Source organism: Rhododendron vialii, chromosome 10a (assembly GCF_030253575.1).
Source record: "Rhododendron vialii isolate Sample 1 chromosome 10a, ASM3025357v1".
In the NCBI taxonomy this organism is placed as follows: domain Eukaryota; kingdom Viridiplantae; phylum Streptophyta; class Magnoliopsida; order Ericales; family Ericaceae; genus Rhododendron; species Rhododendron vialii.
The window spans coordinates 3936794-3951634 of NC_080566.1; the positions used below are offsets into that span (position 1 = coordinate 3936794).

Here is a 14841-nt window from a genome sequence, read left to right on the forward strand (position 1 = left end):
TAGAACGACACGTTTGATCTGGCATGTGAAGTTATGATCTTAGTAGAGTGTTGTCTCAATACTCGGGCATGCCCTTCACAATAGCAGAAACAGTAGAGTGTTGTGAGGGTACGTAGATAGCTAGTGCAGAATCTAACAGAGAGATATGGACTGAGGGCCCTGAGGGGGCCACTTGTGTGGGAATAAAGCTTTAGCTGCAGCTACAGCCCAATTCTGGGTCTGCCCAACAATTCTTGGGCTGTCTTAACCATGTGACTTGTCTCTGTCTAGCCTCTTCTGTCAACCAGTTCAAGTGTGAACATGTTAAGCCCCCAACTTTCCGTGCAATAATTCTTGCAGCAGACAAATGTAGAAGAGTTTGAATTCTTTGAACTGATCAAGAGGGTAGTAGTCTGTACGATCGTGGTAGTCCAAAACGTTTTTAATTGTTCAGATTTGTCAAAAAAGCTCTTTCCGGGAAGAATAGGTACTTGCTTGAAAAAGTCTTTTAACAAATCTGGACTATAGTCTATAGAGAAGCCGGGGCAATGTTGAAGTGCTTAAGGGTATTGTGTATCGCAACAGTTTGACAGACGTAATAGGTAGACAGTTTAAGTCTTGAGTGTTTAAAAGCGAGAATGGGGTTCTACAACTCGAGTCTAATCTTGAAATGAGGCATATAGCACTTACCATCGTGCTAAGTCACAATCCCATAGAAAGTGGTATGATTGTTGAGTTGTTTCAAAGATGGCCAAACTCAAAAGAAGCTTAAAAAGGCTCATCCCTTTAAAAGTTTGAGTTGTAAGAACCAAGCGGATAGCCAGGTGGTCCAGGAATCCCTCAAATGGAATTGGAAGTTGGATACATAGATCGGCATTTGATTTCACCTGAATTGTTGCATCTATATTCTTGAAGATAAGTTCTAGTTTCAAGCTTATGCCATCCCAATGTTCCTTGAACATTTCTCAGTGACAAGTGATTTGCGGCTCATCTTGCCACAGGTTCGAGTCTTTAAAATTCCAAACCTGTCTCTACCTTATAAAAACTTCCCCAAGTTTGTCTCATTGGCATCGGGTAGATAGAAATCCATCCCGGTTCTGTGGATTCTTTTTTTTTTTTCAGGCTGTTGAGAAATAGGTTAAAGACTAGTCTAGAATTGTGTACAATGATTAATCTCAAATTATGTGATGATCTGCTGCTACTTTTGCATCATTCATTGTCTGAATCATGTTACTCTCACTGCATGATATCACAGACAATACTAGGGGCTCTCATTATTGACTTACACAAACTTGTGCTGAGAAACAAAAGTAGATAGCTCAGTTTACATCTTTGCCACTTAAAAGATGCACGGACACAGATTCGGACATGTGACGCAATAATCCTAAATAAATAGGGATATGAACACGGTGGCGGACAGGGCAAGAACTAATAAGTACATATGTTTTTATTTTTCATCAATACCAATGTTGTATACTTGTATCACAAACACCCAAAACTAATAGAAACCAACACTAAGAACAAAAATAAAGCCCAACGCTGCTTCTATATAATTAGTAATATATTTGGACCTAATTCAAATCTATTACTAATGTTGTAAATCTTGTGGAGTATTTTTTTTTCCTTTTGTCATAATTTCCTGATTAGAAGCAGCTAACTAGGACCTAATTCAGTTGGTAGTAGTGAGTGCTGGAATCCTGCTGCTGTTAATGGTGTTTTATTTCTGATAATATCTCTGCTGGTTGTGTCTGGGAAGATGTGAGTAGTTTGCGCTGGAGATGCAAATGGGAAGGGTTGATTCAGGGCAAAGTTGTATGTGGTTTATGCAGAAGATATGAAGGGAATGAAGGTTGATTCTGGGCAAAGCTAGTGAAGCCAATGATGCTGGTTTTCACACTGCTGGGGACGATGTTTTCTGTACCGTTCCAATTTTAGGAGATGTCCCCGAAGGGACTGCTGGGGATGATGTTTGGTGCTGCTTTGGCGCTGGTTTTATCAGTGTTTGGTGGCAACTGAAGTGGTGACTATATGAAGGGGTTCTGATATGCGTAAATTTGGACGCGGAAGTTAAATATTACTGGAATTGATTGTGTATCGAGTTATTTGCAGTTTTCGGTTCTTGTATATTTCTTCTGGTTGGTTCCTGCCAACTGTATGCATTTAACTTTCCATTTCCTTTTTGGGTCCGGGGTATGATGTTTTATCGTCATTGTGATGCCCACGATGTTTTTTCATCGTTGTGATGCCGCCTTGCTTCCGACCCCTACAATCTTCGTAAACATCATTCTAAGGACCAATAAATTCCTTTGTTGGCGTCCAAAAAATGAATCTACAACAAAACTATCAACCTCATGATCATTCAAGAGGGAAATCAACAAAAACGAAAAAAAACAAAGGTTAATGAGACAAGAACATAATTACCACCATCCAAAACAGCGGACTTTTGCTTTTTTGGGAACGATCAACAAAAACTTGATCAAATGTGGTGGAGCTGCAGCTGCAAGAGTCTGAAATAAGCCCCGTCGTGTCGGCTTACGAGTTCCGAATGGCTACCTTGTTCAACAATCTGACCGTCCTGAATCACTGCAATTGTATCCACTCTCCTAATCGTCGACAACCGGTGGGCCACGAGCAAGGTGGTCCGACCCCTAACGAGCCTCTCAAGCGCCTCTTGTAACACACTCTCGGATTCTGCATCGAGCGCACTAGTGGCCTCGTCCAATAAAAGTATTGCGGGGTCCTTTAGAACTGCCCGTGCAATGGCAATTCTCTGTTTTTGCCCTCCAGAGATCTGAACCCCTCTATCCCCAACCGGGGTTTTGTATCCTTCAGGTAATCCGCTAACGAAGGCATGCACATTTGCCACTCGCGCAGCTTCAATGACGTCTGCTTCAGTTGCTCCGTCTTTCCCATAGGCAATGTTGTCGAAAATGGTTGCCGCGAAGAGGGCTGGTTCTTGAGAAACCAATCCTATTTTAAGCCTGAGTGACTTTAAGTTCAACCGCTTGATGTCTTTTCCATCTATCATAACTGTACCCGCCGAAGGGTCATAGAATCGTTCTATTAATGCAATTATGGAACTCTTTCCGGAACCACTTTCTCCAACAAGGGCTTGGCTCTGGCCCGCTTGGATCCTAAGATTGAAGTCCTTGAAAACGAGAATGTCCGGGCGCGACGGGTACGAAAAGTCCACGTGGCAAAGCTCGATTTCACCATGGACTGAGTTAACAGTTTCGGCATCCGGATCATCCGCGTCAATCTTGGTTGAACGGTCAATGATGGAAAATATGGATCCGATGGTTTGACTGCTCCCGATTATCTCAGGGGCGAGACCAAGGGTTTCGGCTACCGAATTGGCTGCCATGACTAGGATGACAACAACCTTGACAACTTTTGAGACGGTTGAGACGCCTTTTTCGATGAGATGGACTCCGTACCAAAAGAATAGGGCTTGAGCGGAGTAGAGAGTGAGCTGAGAGAGGCCGAAGAGGACACCGGCTGTTTGGCTACGGCTGAGGCTTCGGAGCTGGGGTACACGGAGCTCGTGGCAGAAGAGGGAGAGAATCTTGTCTTGGGCATTGAAGGCAGCAACGGTTCGGATATTGCTCACTCCTTCCCCTGCTATCATGCTTGTCTTTGCATGGGCCTTGGCTGTGTCTCCGGCAAAGCCTTTGAGAAAGAGTTGCTGAGTATTGTGGAAAACAGAAAGAAAAGAAAAACTGAATTTTAGCTGTCAGGACATTGTTTCATTGGCCTAGAAATAAACAAAAAATGAAGTTCAGTATTCCTGTGATCAACTCTTATCAAAGAAAACAAAAAATGATAGCATCTTACCAACTATATATTAGCAATTTTTTTACCATAGATTGCCAAGATGTGCAGCTGAGAATAGGGATGTCCAACCCAGCCCAAAATGAGGATCCGAACCGTTTCTTAAAATTAACATTTGATCTTTCCGATTTTCGCCATCAAATTGTAATACCAACAATATGCTTTTATTTTTTGACATCAAACGGATGTTGGTCGGATGTCAAGCTACATCTCCTGATCTAGGCTCGCTTGGCAGTACATTAGAAAAATGATCAAGAGGGTTCAGCAATCAATTGAGCGACTTTGGTGGATCACCGTGCTGAGCACCAAAAGCTATGAAGGCATATCCTCTACCTTCTAGAGTGCTAGTACAACTTGTGCTTGGAGATTTTTGTTATACATCTATGTATCCTTTAGGTATGCTGAGGATATTAGAGGTTCTCATCTTTCAACAACCGATATGAGCGAAGCCTTGTGGAGGATTCCTAGGTAAGATCAAGTCCTTACGTGGATATCCGAAACGAAATTGGAAGGCTAGTGGATTTAAGGTGCGCAGGCGCAGCAATCAAGCACCGGTGGAGTAACTTATATTAAACTTTTGCAGTATTATACTGAGAAAGTAGTGAAGATAGATTCCAGGGAACCATCATACACTATGAACAACAACAAAAATGGAAAATACCCAAAATGACCTGCTTGGACTTTTGGGACAACCCACAAGAGAATTATAAAGGGTCTAATCGAGTAGCAGTGTCTGTGCATACCTGGCCAAAAAAGGCTAAGACAAGAAGAGGGAAGGTGGCTAATGTGAGAAGGGAAATCCTCCATTCTACCATGAAAGCAACTATGAATGAAGTGAGAAGGGATGTCATATTTTGCAGTATAACTGAGATTCTCTCACAAATGGCAGATTTCACATCAGTAGCATCCGTGGCTAGGCGAGCTGCCACAAGACTCGAGTTGTTTTCCTCCTCATCGTACCACCCGACTTCATTCCTCAGTATCGCTGACAAAAGGAAAAAAAAAAAAACATACCATAAAAAAGAATCCATAGTGCCTTACCTACATCACACATGACAGGAAAAATGACATTCTGTACACAAACAGTATGCTGCTTATAATTGTGAAATTATCCCCCACACCTCGAAAATACATTTTCAGTACCACTTTTGGTGACCAAGGTCGTGTTTAGTTACCGAAAAGTAACAAAACAGTTACTAAAGGCTATGTTAATTGCTATAGGTTTGATCTTCATTAACTAACGCGGTGGTCTCCCAATGGTTGGCAGTTGGCACCAATACTAATTTTTGAGACACTAGGCTGGAGATATATTTATTTTGTTGTTCATTTTCCTAAGTTATAAGAATTGTAACAACAAGAGTACATACATGATTGAATATACCTGCAAGCATCATCCTTCTCACTTTTGTAGCGAGATTCTCTCCCATAATACTGAAGAAATAATGTTGTATGAAATAAGCCACCACTGCGTAAAGACCTGTGCCAAGGAAAATTTTAACATACTCCTTTGTCTTCCTCTCCATGATTGCATGATTTCTGTAGTAGAATACCTCAAACATATTGCTCATCGCAATGGAAATTGTCGGACAGATAAAACCACAGAGAATTGATCCAACTGCACCCATTATGGCACAAGGCCATTCCGGAGCATTTAGCTTGAGAAGCCGGAAGAAGTACCCTTCTGGGGCTGGATTTTCCCTTTTTGTTTTGACATTTGAGACCATCTCTGTCTGGCAATCAACACCAGTGTTGTATGAATCGCTTAAATTCCTCAAACTGCTGGAATGAAGGTTAGCAGATTTTTGGGATTGTGAATGCCCTAGTCGTGGTGAGCACGTATGTTTGGTTGAAGGATTGGAGAAGTAGCGGTTTCCGGTCGTTTCTTGGAATCGACATAATGAAGCGAAGGCCCCACCTCTTGAAATTAGTTCTTCGTGGGTTCCTGTCTCAACAACTTGGCCTTGCTGTATAAAGGCAATTGAATCAACGTTTCTAATGGTAGAAAAGCGATGGGCGACAACCACACTTGTCCTCCCAACCATGAGGTGGTCTAAAGCATCTTGAACAATGCTCTCGGAACCTGCATCGAGGGCACTTGTTGCTTCGTCAAGGAGAAGGATCTTTGGATTTTTCAACATAGCTCTTGCTATTGCGATTCTCTGTTTTTGGCCACCAGAGAGTTGGACTCCTCTTTCTCCCACCTGGTTTGCAATTGAAAGGCCTTGGTTTTGATTTAGAAACCTCAAACTTTTTTTTTCCATAACTTTATAGGAAATATAAATTTAAAAAATACAGAAAATGCAAGCCTGACTCCAAAAGATAAATATCCAGCTCTTTACACTATTATTTTTATTACTGGTAGACTTGGGAATGTAAACCAACCTGGGTGTTATATCCATTAGGAAGCAAGGTAATGAACTTATGTGCATTTGCAGCAGAAGCAGCCGCTTCTACTTCAATCATTGTTGCATCAGGATTTGCATAGAGAATGTTCTCAATTATGGAAGTAGCGAACAAAGCAGGTTCTTGATTCACCAGTCCAATTTGATCACGCAACCATCTTAGTTGTAGTGTCTTTATATCCACATTGTCAAGTAAAATTTGCCCTATTTAGGAATACATACAATTAGTATAACATCGTCTATTTTGTAAATTCGATTAGCATTTCATGATTTTCATCATCATAGAAGTCTTGTAGTTACCGTCATTAGGATCGTAGAACCTTTCTATCAAGGAGACAATGGTACTTTTTCCCGATCCACTTCCACCAACAACAGCAATCGTCTTTCCAGCAGGAAAGGAAATTGAAAAGTCCCTCAATATGATAACATCTGGTCGCGATGGGTAGCGGAACGTTACATTTTTGAATTCTATGTTCCCACTGAACTCAGCTATGCACTTCCCGACGGAAGGATCTTGAATTATGGTTGGTCTCTGCTTGATTATCTCCATTAACCTGTACCCAGCAACTTTGCCTTTGCTAAATGCCCCAAGCTTTGAAAATGACTGACCTAAGCTCCTGTAAATCATTTTTTCTTAATCAGTATATTATCCAGAATAGGAGTTATTCAACTGAAAGTAGAGGTATTAGTTTAAGATCTTACACGCCCCCAACAACGGAAGATAAGATAGCAGTGAACGCCTTCCCTCCATCTGTCAGCCCATTTCGGACAGCAACACCAGCGTACCAAAAGACTAAGGCCCATGACATCCACAGTATTCCATAAGTGCATCCCAGCCCTAGTCCTTTAGCCATCCCGGCCTTATATCCAAGCCTCAATGTGTGTTGTATTGCATCTGAATAGGAATTGAGGGCCTTGTTCTCGCCAACATATGAGTAAACAGTCCTAACTTGAGCAATGGCCTATTTAGGCAGTGTTAAATCATACCCATTGTAGTACACTAAAATTAATACAGAGGCCAGTTACTAAACAAAAATTTTAGAGCTCCAATAATTTTCAATTCATAATGTAAGTTGCTCTAACATACTGTACAAAAACAAATCTTAATTCAAAATACTTGAATAGAAAAAACCAACCTGCTCAGCGATGATACCTGCATCTGCGTACGATTCATGGCTCTTGGACGTGAGACCTGTTAGAATATATGCAAACAAGCCCCCAGCTAAGGCAATTCCTGGAATCACTGCCACACTGAGTAAAGCTAACCTCCATACTAATGCAAAACCAACCACTAGTCCGGCCACAAAAGTGGAGATATAATGGATGAAATTTCCCACCTAAATAAATTTTTTAAAGCATCATGTGAGTGAAAGTACAAACCGAAGCTAAAAAGCTTCTCCAAATATGAGTTTCGGATTATGCATTCTCCAATTCATTTCTGACAGAATTCATCCCCTAATCAGCTCCCCAAGCACTCAAAATGTAAAATACAAAATGCAGAAAGGAGGCTGACAAACAGCATCTATGTGCCATCAGATATGATAAGAGACAGTTTGAGTATATGAGACAGTTTTTTTTTTTTTTGACGAGTACATTATTTAGGATTATGCCTTTAGAATTAGCATAAATTGAGATATACAAGCATGTGTAGATTATCTCTCTCTAAAAAAAAACCCTACCCGCCTCTCTTCCTTCCCCTCCTTCCCCTTAGGGTTTTCACAACCCTTATGCGGCGGCAAGAGGGGAGGGCTTTACCCTTGATGGGTGCTTTCCTTCCTCCTTAGTTATGGCTTCTATCGCTTTCAATAACTTCTCCTTTTCAGTAAGGATTTTCTCTCTCGATCTCTCGATCTCATATCTGAGAGTTTCTTCGAGATTTTTCTTCTTTTCTTTTCTCTCAGCTTCCCTTTATCATTGAGGTGCCGGTTCAGGTTTTGATAGCGGTGGAGGTTATGGTTCTTCAACAAAGGAAGGTGGCGGTGGTGACGGTCCAATGACGAATCAGATCGATTGACTAGGCGGCCTCGCTACTTTGGGTATTAGGAGTACGACAACGATTGTGGTGGTGCATTCTTTGGCTGGCTATGTGAGGTAGTAGTGGTCTAGATATCTACACAGACCATTTCGAGAATTATCTGATTATGTATTAAACATGTATGTATATGTGGATTTAGATAGGGAGGGAGGGAGGGAGCAGACCTTCTCACTAATGGCATCTTGAACAAGAAGAGTATCCGTTGAGACGCTGAAAACAATATCACCCGTTCTAGCATCTGTATCGAAGAATCCAACGTCCTGCTTCAACACAGCCTCCAAATACTTCTTTCTCAAAGTACCCACTTGCCTCTCCCCAGTATAAATCCAACATGCAATCTCTGTTGATACAAACCCATCAATTTTCCAATAAAAAAAGTTTAACCCAACTGAATAGTCAATAAAAAACGAGAACACAAGCAATCTCTGCTCTGTGTTCTCGTTTTTTATTTAGATGATTAGTCTGATTTTGTTCAAAATATTTGTAATGAATTCCGTTGTGTAAGTGTCGTTATGAATCCCGCTCCAACCGTTGGTTAACCGAACCGCAACCTTGTTTTTCGTTATTGATTTTTAAAAATCGGCCCGTTCGGTCACGGTTTTGGAGGCCTGAAGTGAGGTTTGAAAATGAAGCCTCGTATTGAAATATCTCCTTTGTGCTGATGTCGCGAGTTCAATACTCAGCACTTCATTTTGAGGCAGGTCTCGAACGCATGACCTTGTGGGTAAAACAAGCGTATTTTACCGCCATACCACAGTCGCCTATTAGCTAGATATTCGACATAGTTAAAATTTAATATATTCTTCCATTTGGAAGCTTTATAATTGGACTGAAAATTAGAAGCCTTGCCTGGTGGGCCTATGCCCAGAGTCAGTCCTGTACCCAGGCCACTACATAAAGTTTGGAATCTTGAACTTCTCCCCTTTAAATTCAGCTTATTCCCATTTAATTTCGATAGTGGTGTTTGTGTTATAATTTTTGCCTTCAAGCACAAGTCACAACTGTATTTGCTGGAACCTTCTCAGAAACTATTTGAAAAACAAAAACCCGAATTCTTTCTCCCATTGCTCTTTTCTTTCGCTGTTTTTTTTTTCTATTTCTATTTATATGCTAAAATTCTAAGTAGGGTAAAAACAATGAATTCGGATCCGCTTTATTTACATAAGTCTTTTTCAAATCTAATTTGAGTTATTTTCGGGTTTGGATCTTCGAATAAAACCCGATCCATTGTCATACCTAAATACACTTAAAAATGAGTAGTGGAGCATAGATTAGAGGTAAACCTGCATATGAGGATATACATACAATCAGCCCGAGATAGACGAAATACAGGGAATACTGCATCAATAACATCCCAAAAAGAAATCAGATATGAGAATATTGTGCAATAAATAGAAAGCAGTAAAGCCTTTTTTTTCAACAGTGAAGAAAAAATATTTCATTGGTAACCAAGGAAAACGATACAAGGCACAGGAGGTGATGCCGAGCATCACCCTGCATGCCGAGCGGCCAATTCGGTTGTTCATCTCAACATGGGCAGCTCGGATTGAATCTGAGCGCATACAAATATGAATCATCCATTGCATTTATGATCCGAGCCGTCAATTGCCGAGATGAACGGCCGGATCGACCGCTTTGCACTCGCTTTGCAAGAGATGCTCGGCAACATTCCCATTCCGGTTGAAAGCGGGATCAAAACGACATCATAAAGCTTAGCTTGCGATAACTGTGCCATAAAACTTGGTGATGTTTAGATCAAAACAAATTTTTGAATATTTAAAATTCAACAGTACTAGTCTAGTCCGAAAAACATCCCAAATTGAATTTCCTAAAATCATATTTAATTTATTTTTTTCAGCTCATAGAAATTGTTAGAATTTTAAAAATCTATGAATAATGGCTCCCCAGATTATTTTTACGAACGATTTGCAAATATTATGAATTGACGTACAAAAAGTTATGTACGAAAAGTTGATGTTATAAAATTTTATGTAAACTATTACAAAAGGATAATTTAAGAGTACGTACGTACCATCACACATCTAAAGTCTAAAGAGAATTCATAACAGATTTGTTAATATTATTGGTAACTATTTTTTAACCTATAATTAAAGTGGGGCCCGTTTGATTTTAACCCAGGTTTAGTAAACAATAGAATCCATAAAAAATTTGTTACTGTAATATTTTTAATGATTTGATGACATGTCAATTGTTGATTGGATATGCTATGGTTACATTGCATGCGTGTAGAATTTAATCTCCCTATATATATGTGTGTGTGTTTCATGATTAAATTTTACTACATCTGTGCAACGAAAAAATAAGAGAGTTTATGCATGTCCGATTTACAATTGGCACGTCATCAAATCATTAAAAAATATTAACAAATATGTTATGAACTCCATTTTTTTTGTTTTACTAAACCTGGGTTAAAACCAATTAAATGGGCCCCACTGTAACTATGGTTAAAATAATGCAATAATAACTCTAAAACTCAATTTCGGGGGGAAACAAAAGTAGAAAGCAGAAGAAATTAAATAGCCATCTTGTTTCGTAGACTTATTTAGGTGCCCATCCTACTAGGTTTGAATACTTAAGTCGACATCTTGAAATTTAAATAATACCTAAAACACTCTTATTCATGACAAATACAGGAATTATGGCAAAATCATCTGGAATAATGACAAAACCATCCAGGATGTTTACATCCCGAATTTCTTTACCTATGTAGTAAAAAAATTTAGGACCTTAAACTAACTTTTCATGTTAGTTTTACATCCTGAATTTCTTTACCAATATAGTAAAGAATTTTAGGATCTTAACCTAACTTTTTATGCTAGTTTTACATCCCGAATTTTTTCACCTATATAGTAAAAAAATTTAGGACCTTAAACTAACTTTTTATGTTAGTTTTACATCCCGAATTTCCTTACCTATATAGTAAAGAATTTTAGGACCTTAAACTAACTTTTTATGTTAGTTTTACATTCCGGATGATTTTGTCATGATTGTTGCTGCGCAGACCAAATTAAATAAGGGAAAATTCACTTCTTCAAAGGAAAAAAAAAATATCAGAGCGCTTAATAGTCCGGTAAACCATGAGTTAAAGCTGGAGGGATGCTGTGAGCAAACACAGCAGCGTGCATCTGAACTGACCAGAACACTTTGGGACGGTGAGATTTGCAAGCTGAACTAGAGTAAAAGATAAAGGACTAGAAATAGTCAATTCACTCACAACTATGCCTAATCCACTTGTGATCGATCAACAATTCAATGAAGTGGAAGTGAAAATTACTATATACGTAGTTTGTTAGTTCAAATGCTCTATTTGTACGTATAGGAGACGTGGTTTCCATGAAGAATGATGTTTCGTTCATGTTCAAAGGGTTTGTTCCTTTACCTTTCATGTAAACGCAATTTTCCGTTATTTATTTATTTTTGGAACGGTGAAGAAATGTTCATAAATCACCAAAGATCAAATCAGCAAAAGATGAAAACAATATGTAATAACATGATTTTCCGTTCTTTCTATAGCTTGTTGTTTCATTTTTTCTCCGGCCCGAATGTTTAACCTAATAATCTTTATTGGTAATTATTATTTTCACCAAGAATTAAAGTGGGCCGGCAAATTTGATTTTGAGAGAGAGAGAGAGAGACCTTTGATACTTCATAAATCATGGTGCTCAAATCATATTGGTTTTTGCCAAACCCGTTAAGCATGTCGCCTAACAAGACGAAGAACACTGGCATCGAAGAGCCGTTAACAATGGCCCCAACGGTCCCCAATATCATGAGAAACCAATCGTACTTGTCGGCGAAGGAGAAGAGCTCATAAAATGGTACGCTGCGCTGCTTTTTCTCATCAGATTCCGACATTGCTCCCGTTCTTGGCTCGGTGGTCACCGCCATTTTGGTTTGTAGAAAACTAACCCAATTCCAACCCCCAGATATAGAGAAGAGAATCGATCGATGAATCAGAGATAGTTGTTTAATTTGTTTATAGTGTTTTTTTTGTCATTGAATTAGGAGTTGTGGGAGCTCGAGGGTACGTATTGCTAATCATTTTATTGACTAGTAAATGTAATTTGTCTTTACAATATGTTTAGAATATACTCAAACATGACGATCGTATCAATTTTATTGCTCAATGTTTTCTTTAATTTAAGACCCAACAAATTTAAAAAGTTTTTAAGCTACTTTTAATTAATACTTTAATCCTTCATATCCCGCCAAATCTCCTTCTTTTCTTTTTTTTTCTTTTTCCCCCCCACCCGATACTACAATGACGATACGAACCATACGCATGTCCTTTTAAACCTTAACCCCATCTATTTTAAACAATTTGTTCCTCTTTATGTCGATGTCCAATAGAGTTGATTTTATTACAGAGACGTCGCTTCTACAAAGACCTATGAGATGCAGTCTAATTGTCCATTTTGGAAGTTGCAATGAAGTAGGGTTTGGAGGCGAATGGATCGAGAACTTTATCCCCTCGAGATGAAACTGTATCAAACAAAGTTTTGGCTTACTACTAGCTGTTATATTTTTAAGTGGGCATGGGCACTAGGGCTGTAATCAAGCCGAGTTTTCGTCTGCTCGAGTTATGGGCACAAGCACCTTACCATGCCATTGTCACATAAACTTTCATATCGCGTTGTATGATTCCTTATCGGAACTAAGAGCATCTACAGTGGAATAATCAAACGTGGATAATCAAAAAGTTGCCACATAATCTTTTGATTATCCATTTAAAGAATTGTTAAGGTTAGCAATGTAGAGATCCACAATGGTACAATCAAAATTGAATAACCAAAACCTGCCACATTACCTTTTAAACTTATAAAAATCTAGAAATTGTGACATAGAAAACAATTTTTTTTAAATAGTTTCAAACTAATAAAAATGGGTTATTAGAAAAAGAGAAAATAGTTTTTTGAAAACTTTGATTAAAAAAAAATGTTTTCGGGAAAAAGTTTAAAAACAAAACAGTTTTTGAATTGAAAAAGTTTTTTTTTTTCAAAAGAACAGTTTTTGAAAAAAAAAGTTTTAATAAAAAAACTGTTTTCAAATAAAACTGTTTAAAAAAAATTGGGAAAAACAGTTTTAATAAAAAAACGTGAAAAAAACTATTTTTGCAAAAACATAAAAACTGTTTTTAAAAGTATTTTTGTTATAAACATGTTGAAAATGGAAGAAAGAATGTTTTTGTGTAATGATGGTGTGCTTGATTGAGAAAATGTAAAGACAATTAAATTTTATTAATGGCAAATATTGGTAGTTTTGAATATCCAATGGTCAAAATTTGATGAGTTGCTAAGATGTTTCTAAGTTTAGTTATTCTTTTGTTTGACCCAATATTTAGCAACATAATCCGGTGCAGATTTTGTCTTGACCATTACGGTAAAGATGCTTATGGAATTATTCAAAATCCCATAAGCATCTTAGTATATATGTCCAAACTTTACTAGTATTTTAAAAAAACAAAAAAAACTTTTTGGGCTATATAAGTTACCGGGGTCTTTTTGCCGATTAAAATAAAATAAAAATTACCGGGTCTTTCGGACTACCTTATTTTGTCAACAGGATGTTTTGGCAGATTTCTACTAATTTAACTGATTGGTTGAGCGGCAGTGCTTAGAAGGGCAAAGGTCGTAACGACAGCCATAAGAACGTTGACGCTGAGATCAGCTAAAATAATACAATAACAAAAAGGAATTTCTTAATAGCTTAAATTAAGATGGTGTATTAATTGACTGTTGAGTTTGCAGTTTTTGGTTCTTGTATATTTTCTTTGATTGGCTTCTCGCCAACTGTACGTATTTCACTTTCTTTTTGGGTCCGGGGTCTTGTGGTTGTCAAGCGTAAGGATGCTGATATAGTCGGGATGTTTTTTCTTTGTCGTTATGCTGCCTTACTTCCTATCCTCTTAATCTTTGTAAACATCAATGAAAGACTAATAAATTCCTTTGTTGCCATTCAAAAAAATAAAAATGCACAACAAATCTATGAGCATCATGATCATTCAAAAGGGATGCTAAATATATGAAAAGAGATGTTTTATTGAATTCGATAATGAAACTGTACAACAAGACCTTTATTTATACAAGAGGAATAAGCCTAACTATGGAAGGAAATCATCCCAATTATAATGAAATCGTAACCAATTACAATCAAAATAAAATCAAGGCAATCATATAATATCGTAACCATATCAACACATGATTATGATATTATATGATTACTATATTCTAATATCCCCCTCAAACTCAAGTAGATCTACTAACTTGAATTTGAAAAAAGCCTAGAGAAATCAAGAGCAACCAAGCCAAGAGAAGCCAAGAGAAAGAAAGAAAGCAAGAACAGCCAAGCCAAGAGAGGCCAGGAGAGAGAAACGGTCAAGAGAGCCAAAAAACATCCATTAGCGAGAGAAGCTATGACAGTAGTGATTTGAGGTGAAATCCGAGTAATCCGAGTGCACGAGCTGGTTACATATTACTACGAATGCCCGATGGACGGCGACAAAAATTAGGCCGCCCGCCAAGAGCGAAAATTTCACAGGGCCTAGATCTTATAACTCTGATATCATGTTAAATA

The 14841-nt window shown here is 38.3% G+C and overlaps 1 protein-coding gene and 1 long non-coding RNA gene across 2 annotated transcripts; one reads left to right on the top strand and one right to left on the bottom strand.

Moving 5' to 3' along the window:
* The first annotated feature begins 423 nt into the window (after window positions 1-423).
* LOC131304333 (uncharacterized) lies at window positions 424-2161 on the top strand. Its single transcript, XR_009192373.1, has 2 exons — window positions 424-980; window positions 1736-2161. It is a non-coding gene; the product is annotated as an uncharacterized LOC131304333 (long non-coding RNA).
* A 99-nt stretch (window positions 2162-2260) lies between these two features.
* LOC131304332 (ABC transporter B family member 19-like) lies at window positions 2261-12156 on the bottom strand. The gene is made up of 10 exons (XM_058331552.1): window positions 11905-12156; window positions 9531-9585; window positions 8412-8587; window positions 7349-7549; window positions 6915-7174; window positions 6513-6829; window positions 6193-6416; window positions 5192-6011; window positions 4554-4795; window positions 2261-3664 (listed from the first exon to the last, which is right to left on the bottom strand). The coding sequence occupies exons 1-10, from the start codon at window positions 12154-12156 to the stop codon at window positions 2456-2458; spliced, it is 3756 nt and encodes a 1251-aa protein (XP_058187535.1). The 3' UTR covers window positions 2261-2455.
* Between the last annotated feature and the right edge of the window lie 2685 nt (window positions 12157-14841).

Excerpts from the sequence above, each read along its gene's own strand:
- LOC131304332 (XM_058331552.1), bottom strand. The coding sequence starts at position 12,156 with ATGGCGGTGACCACCGAGCCAAGAACGGGAGCAATGTCGGAATCTGAT. Across the intron at positions 7,550-8,411 it reads AAGATGCCATTAGTGAGAAG|GTGGGAAATTTCATCCATTA; the intron begins GTCTGCTCCCTC and ends AAATTTATTTAG. Across the intron at positions 6,417-6,512 it reads GTTCTACGATCCTAATGACG|GGCAAATTTTACTTGACAAT; the intron begins GTAACTACAAGA and ends ATTCCTAAATAG.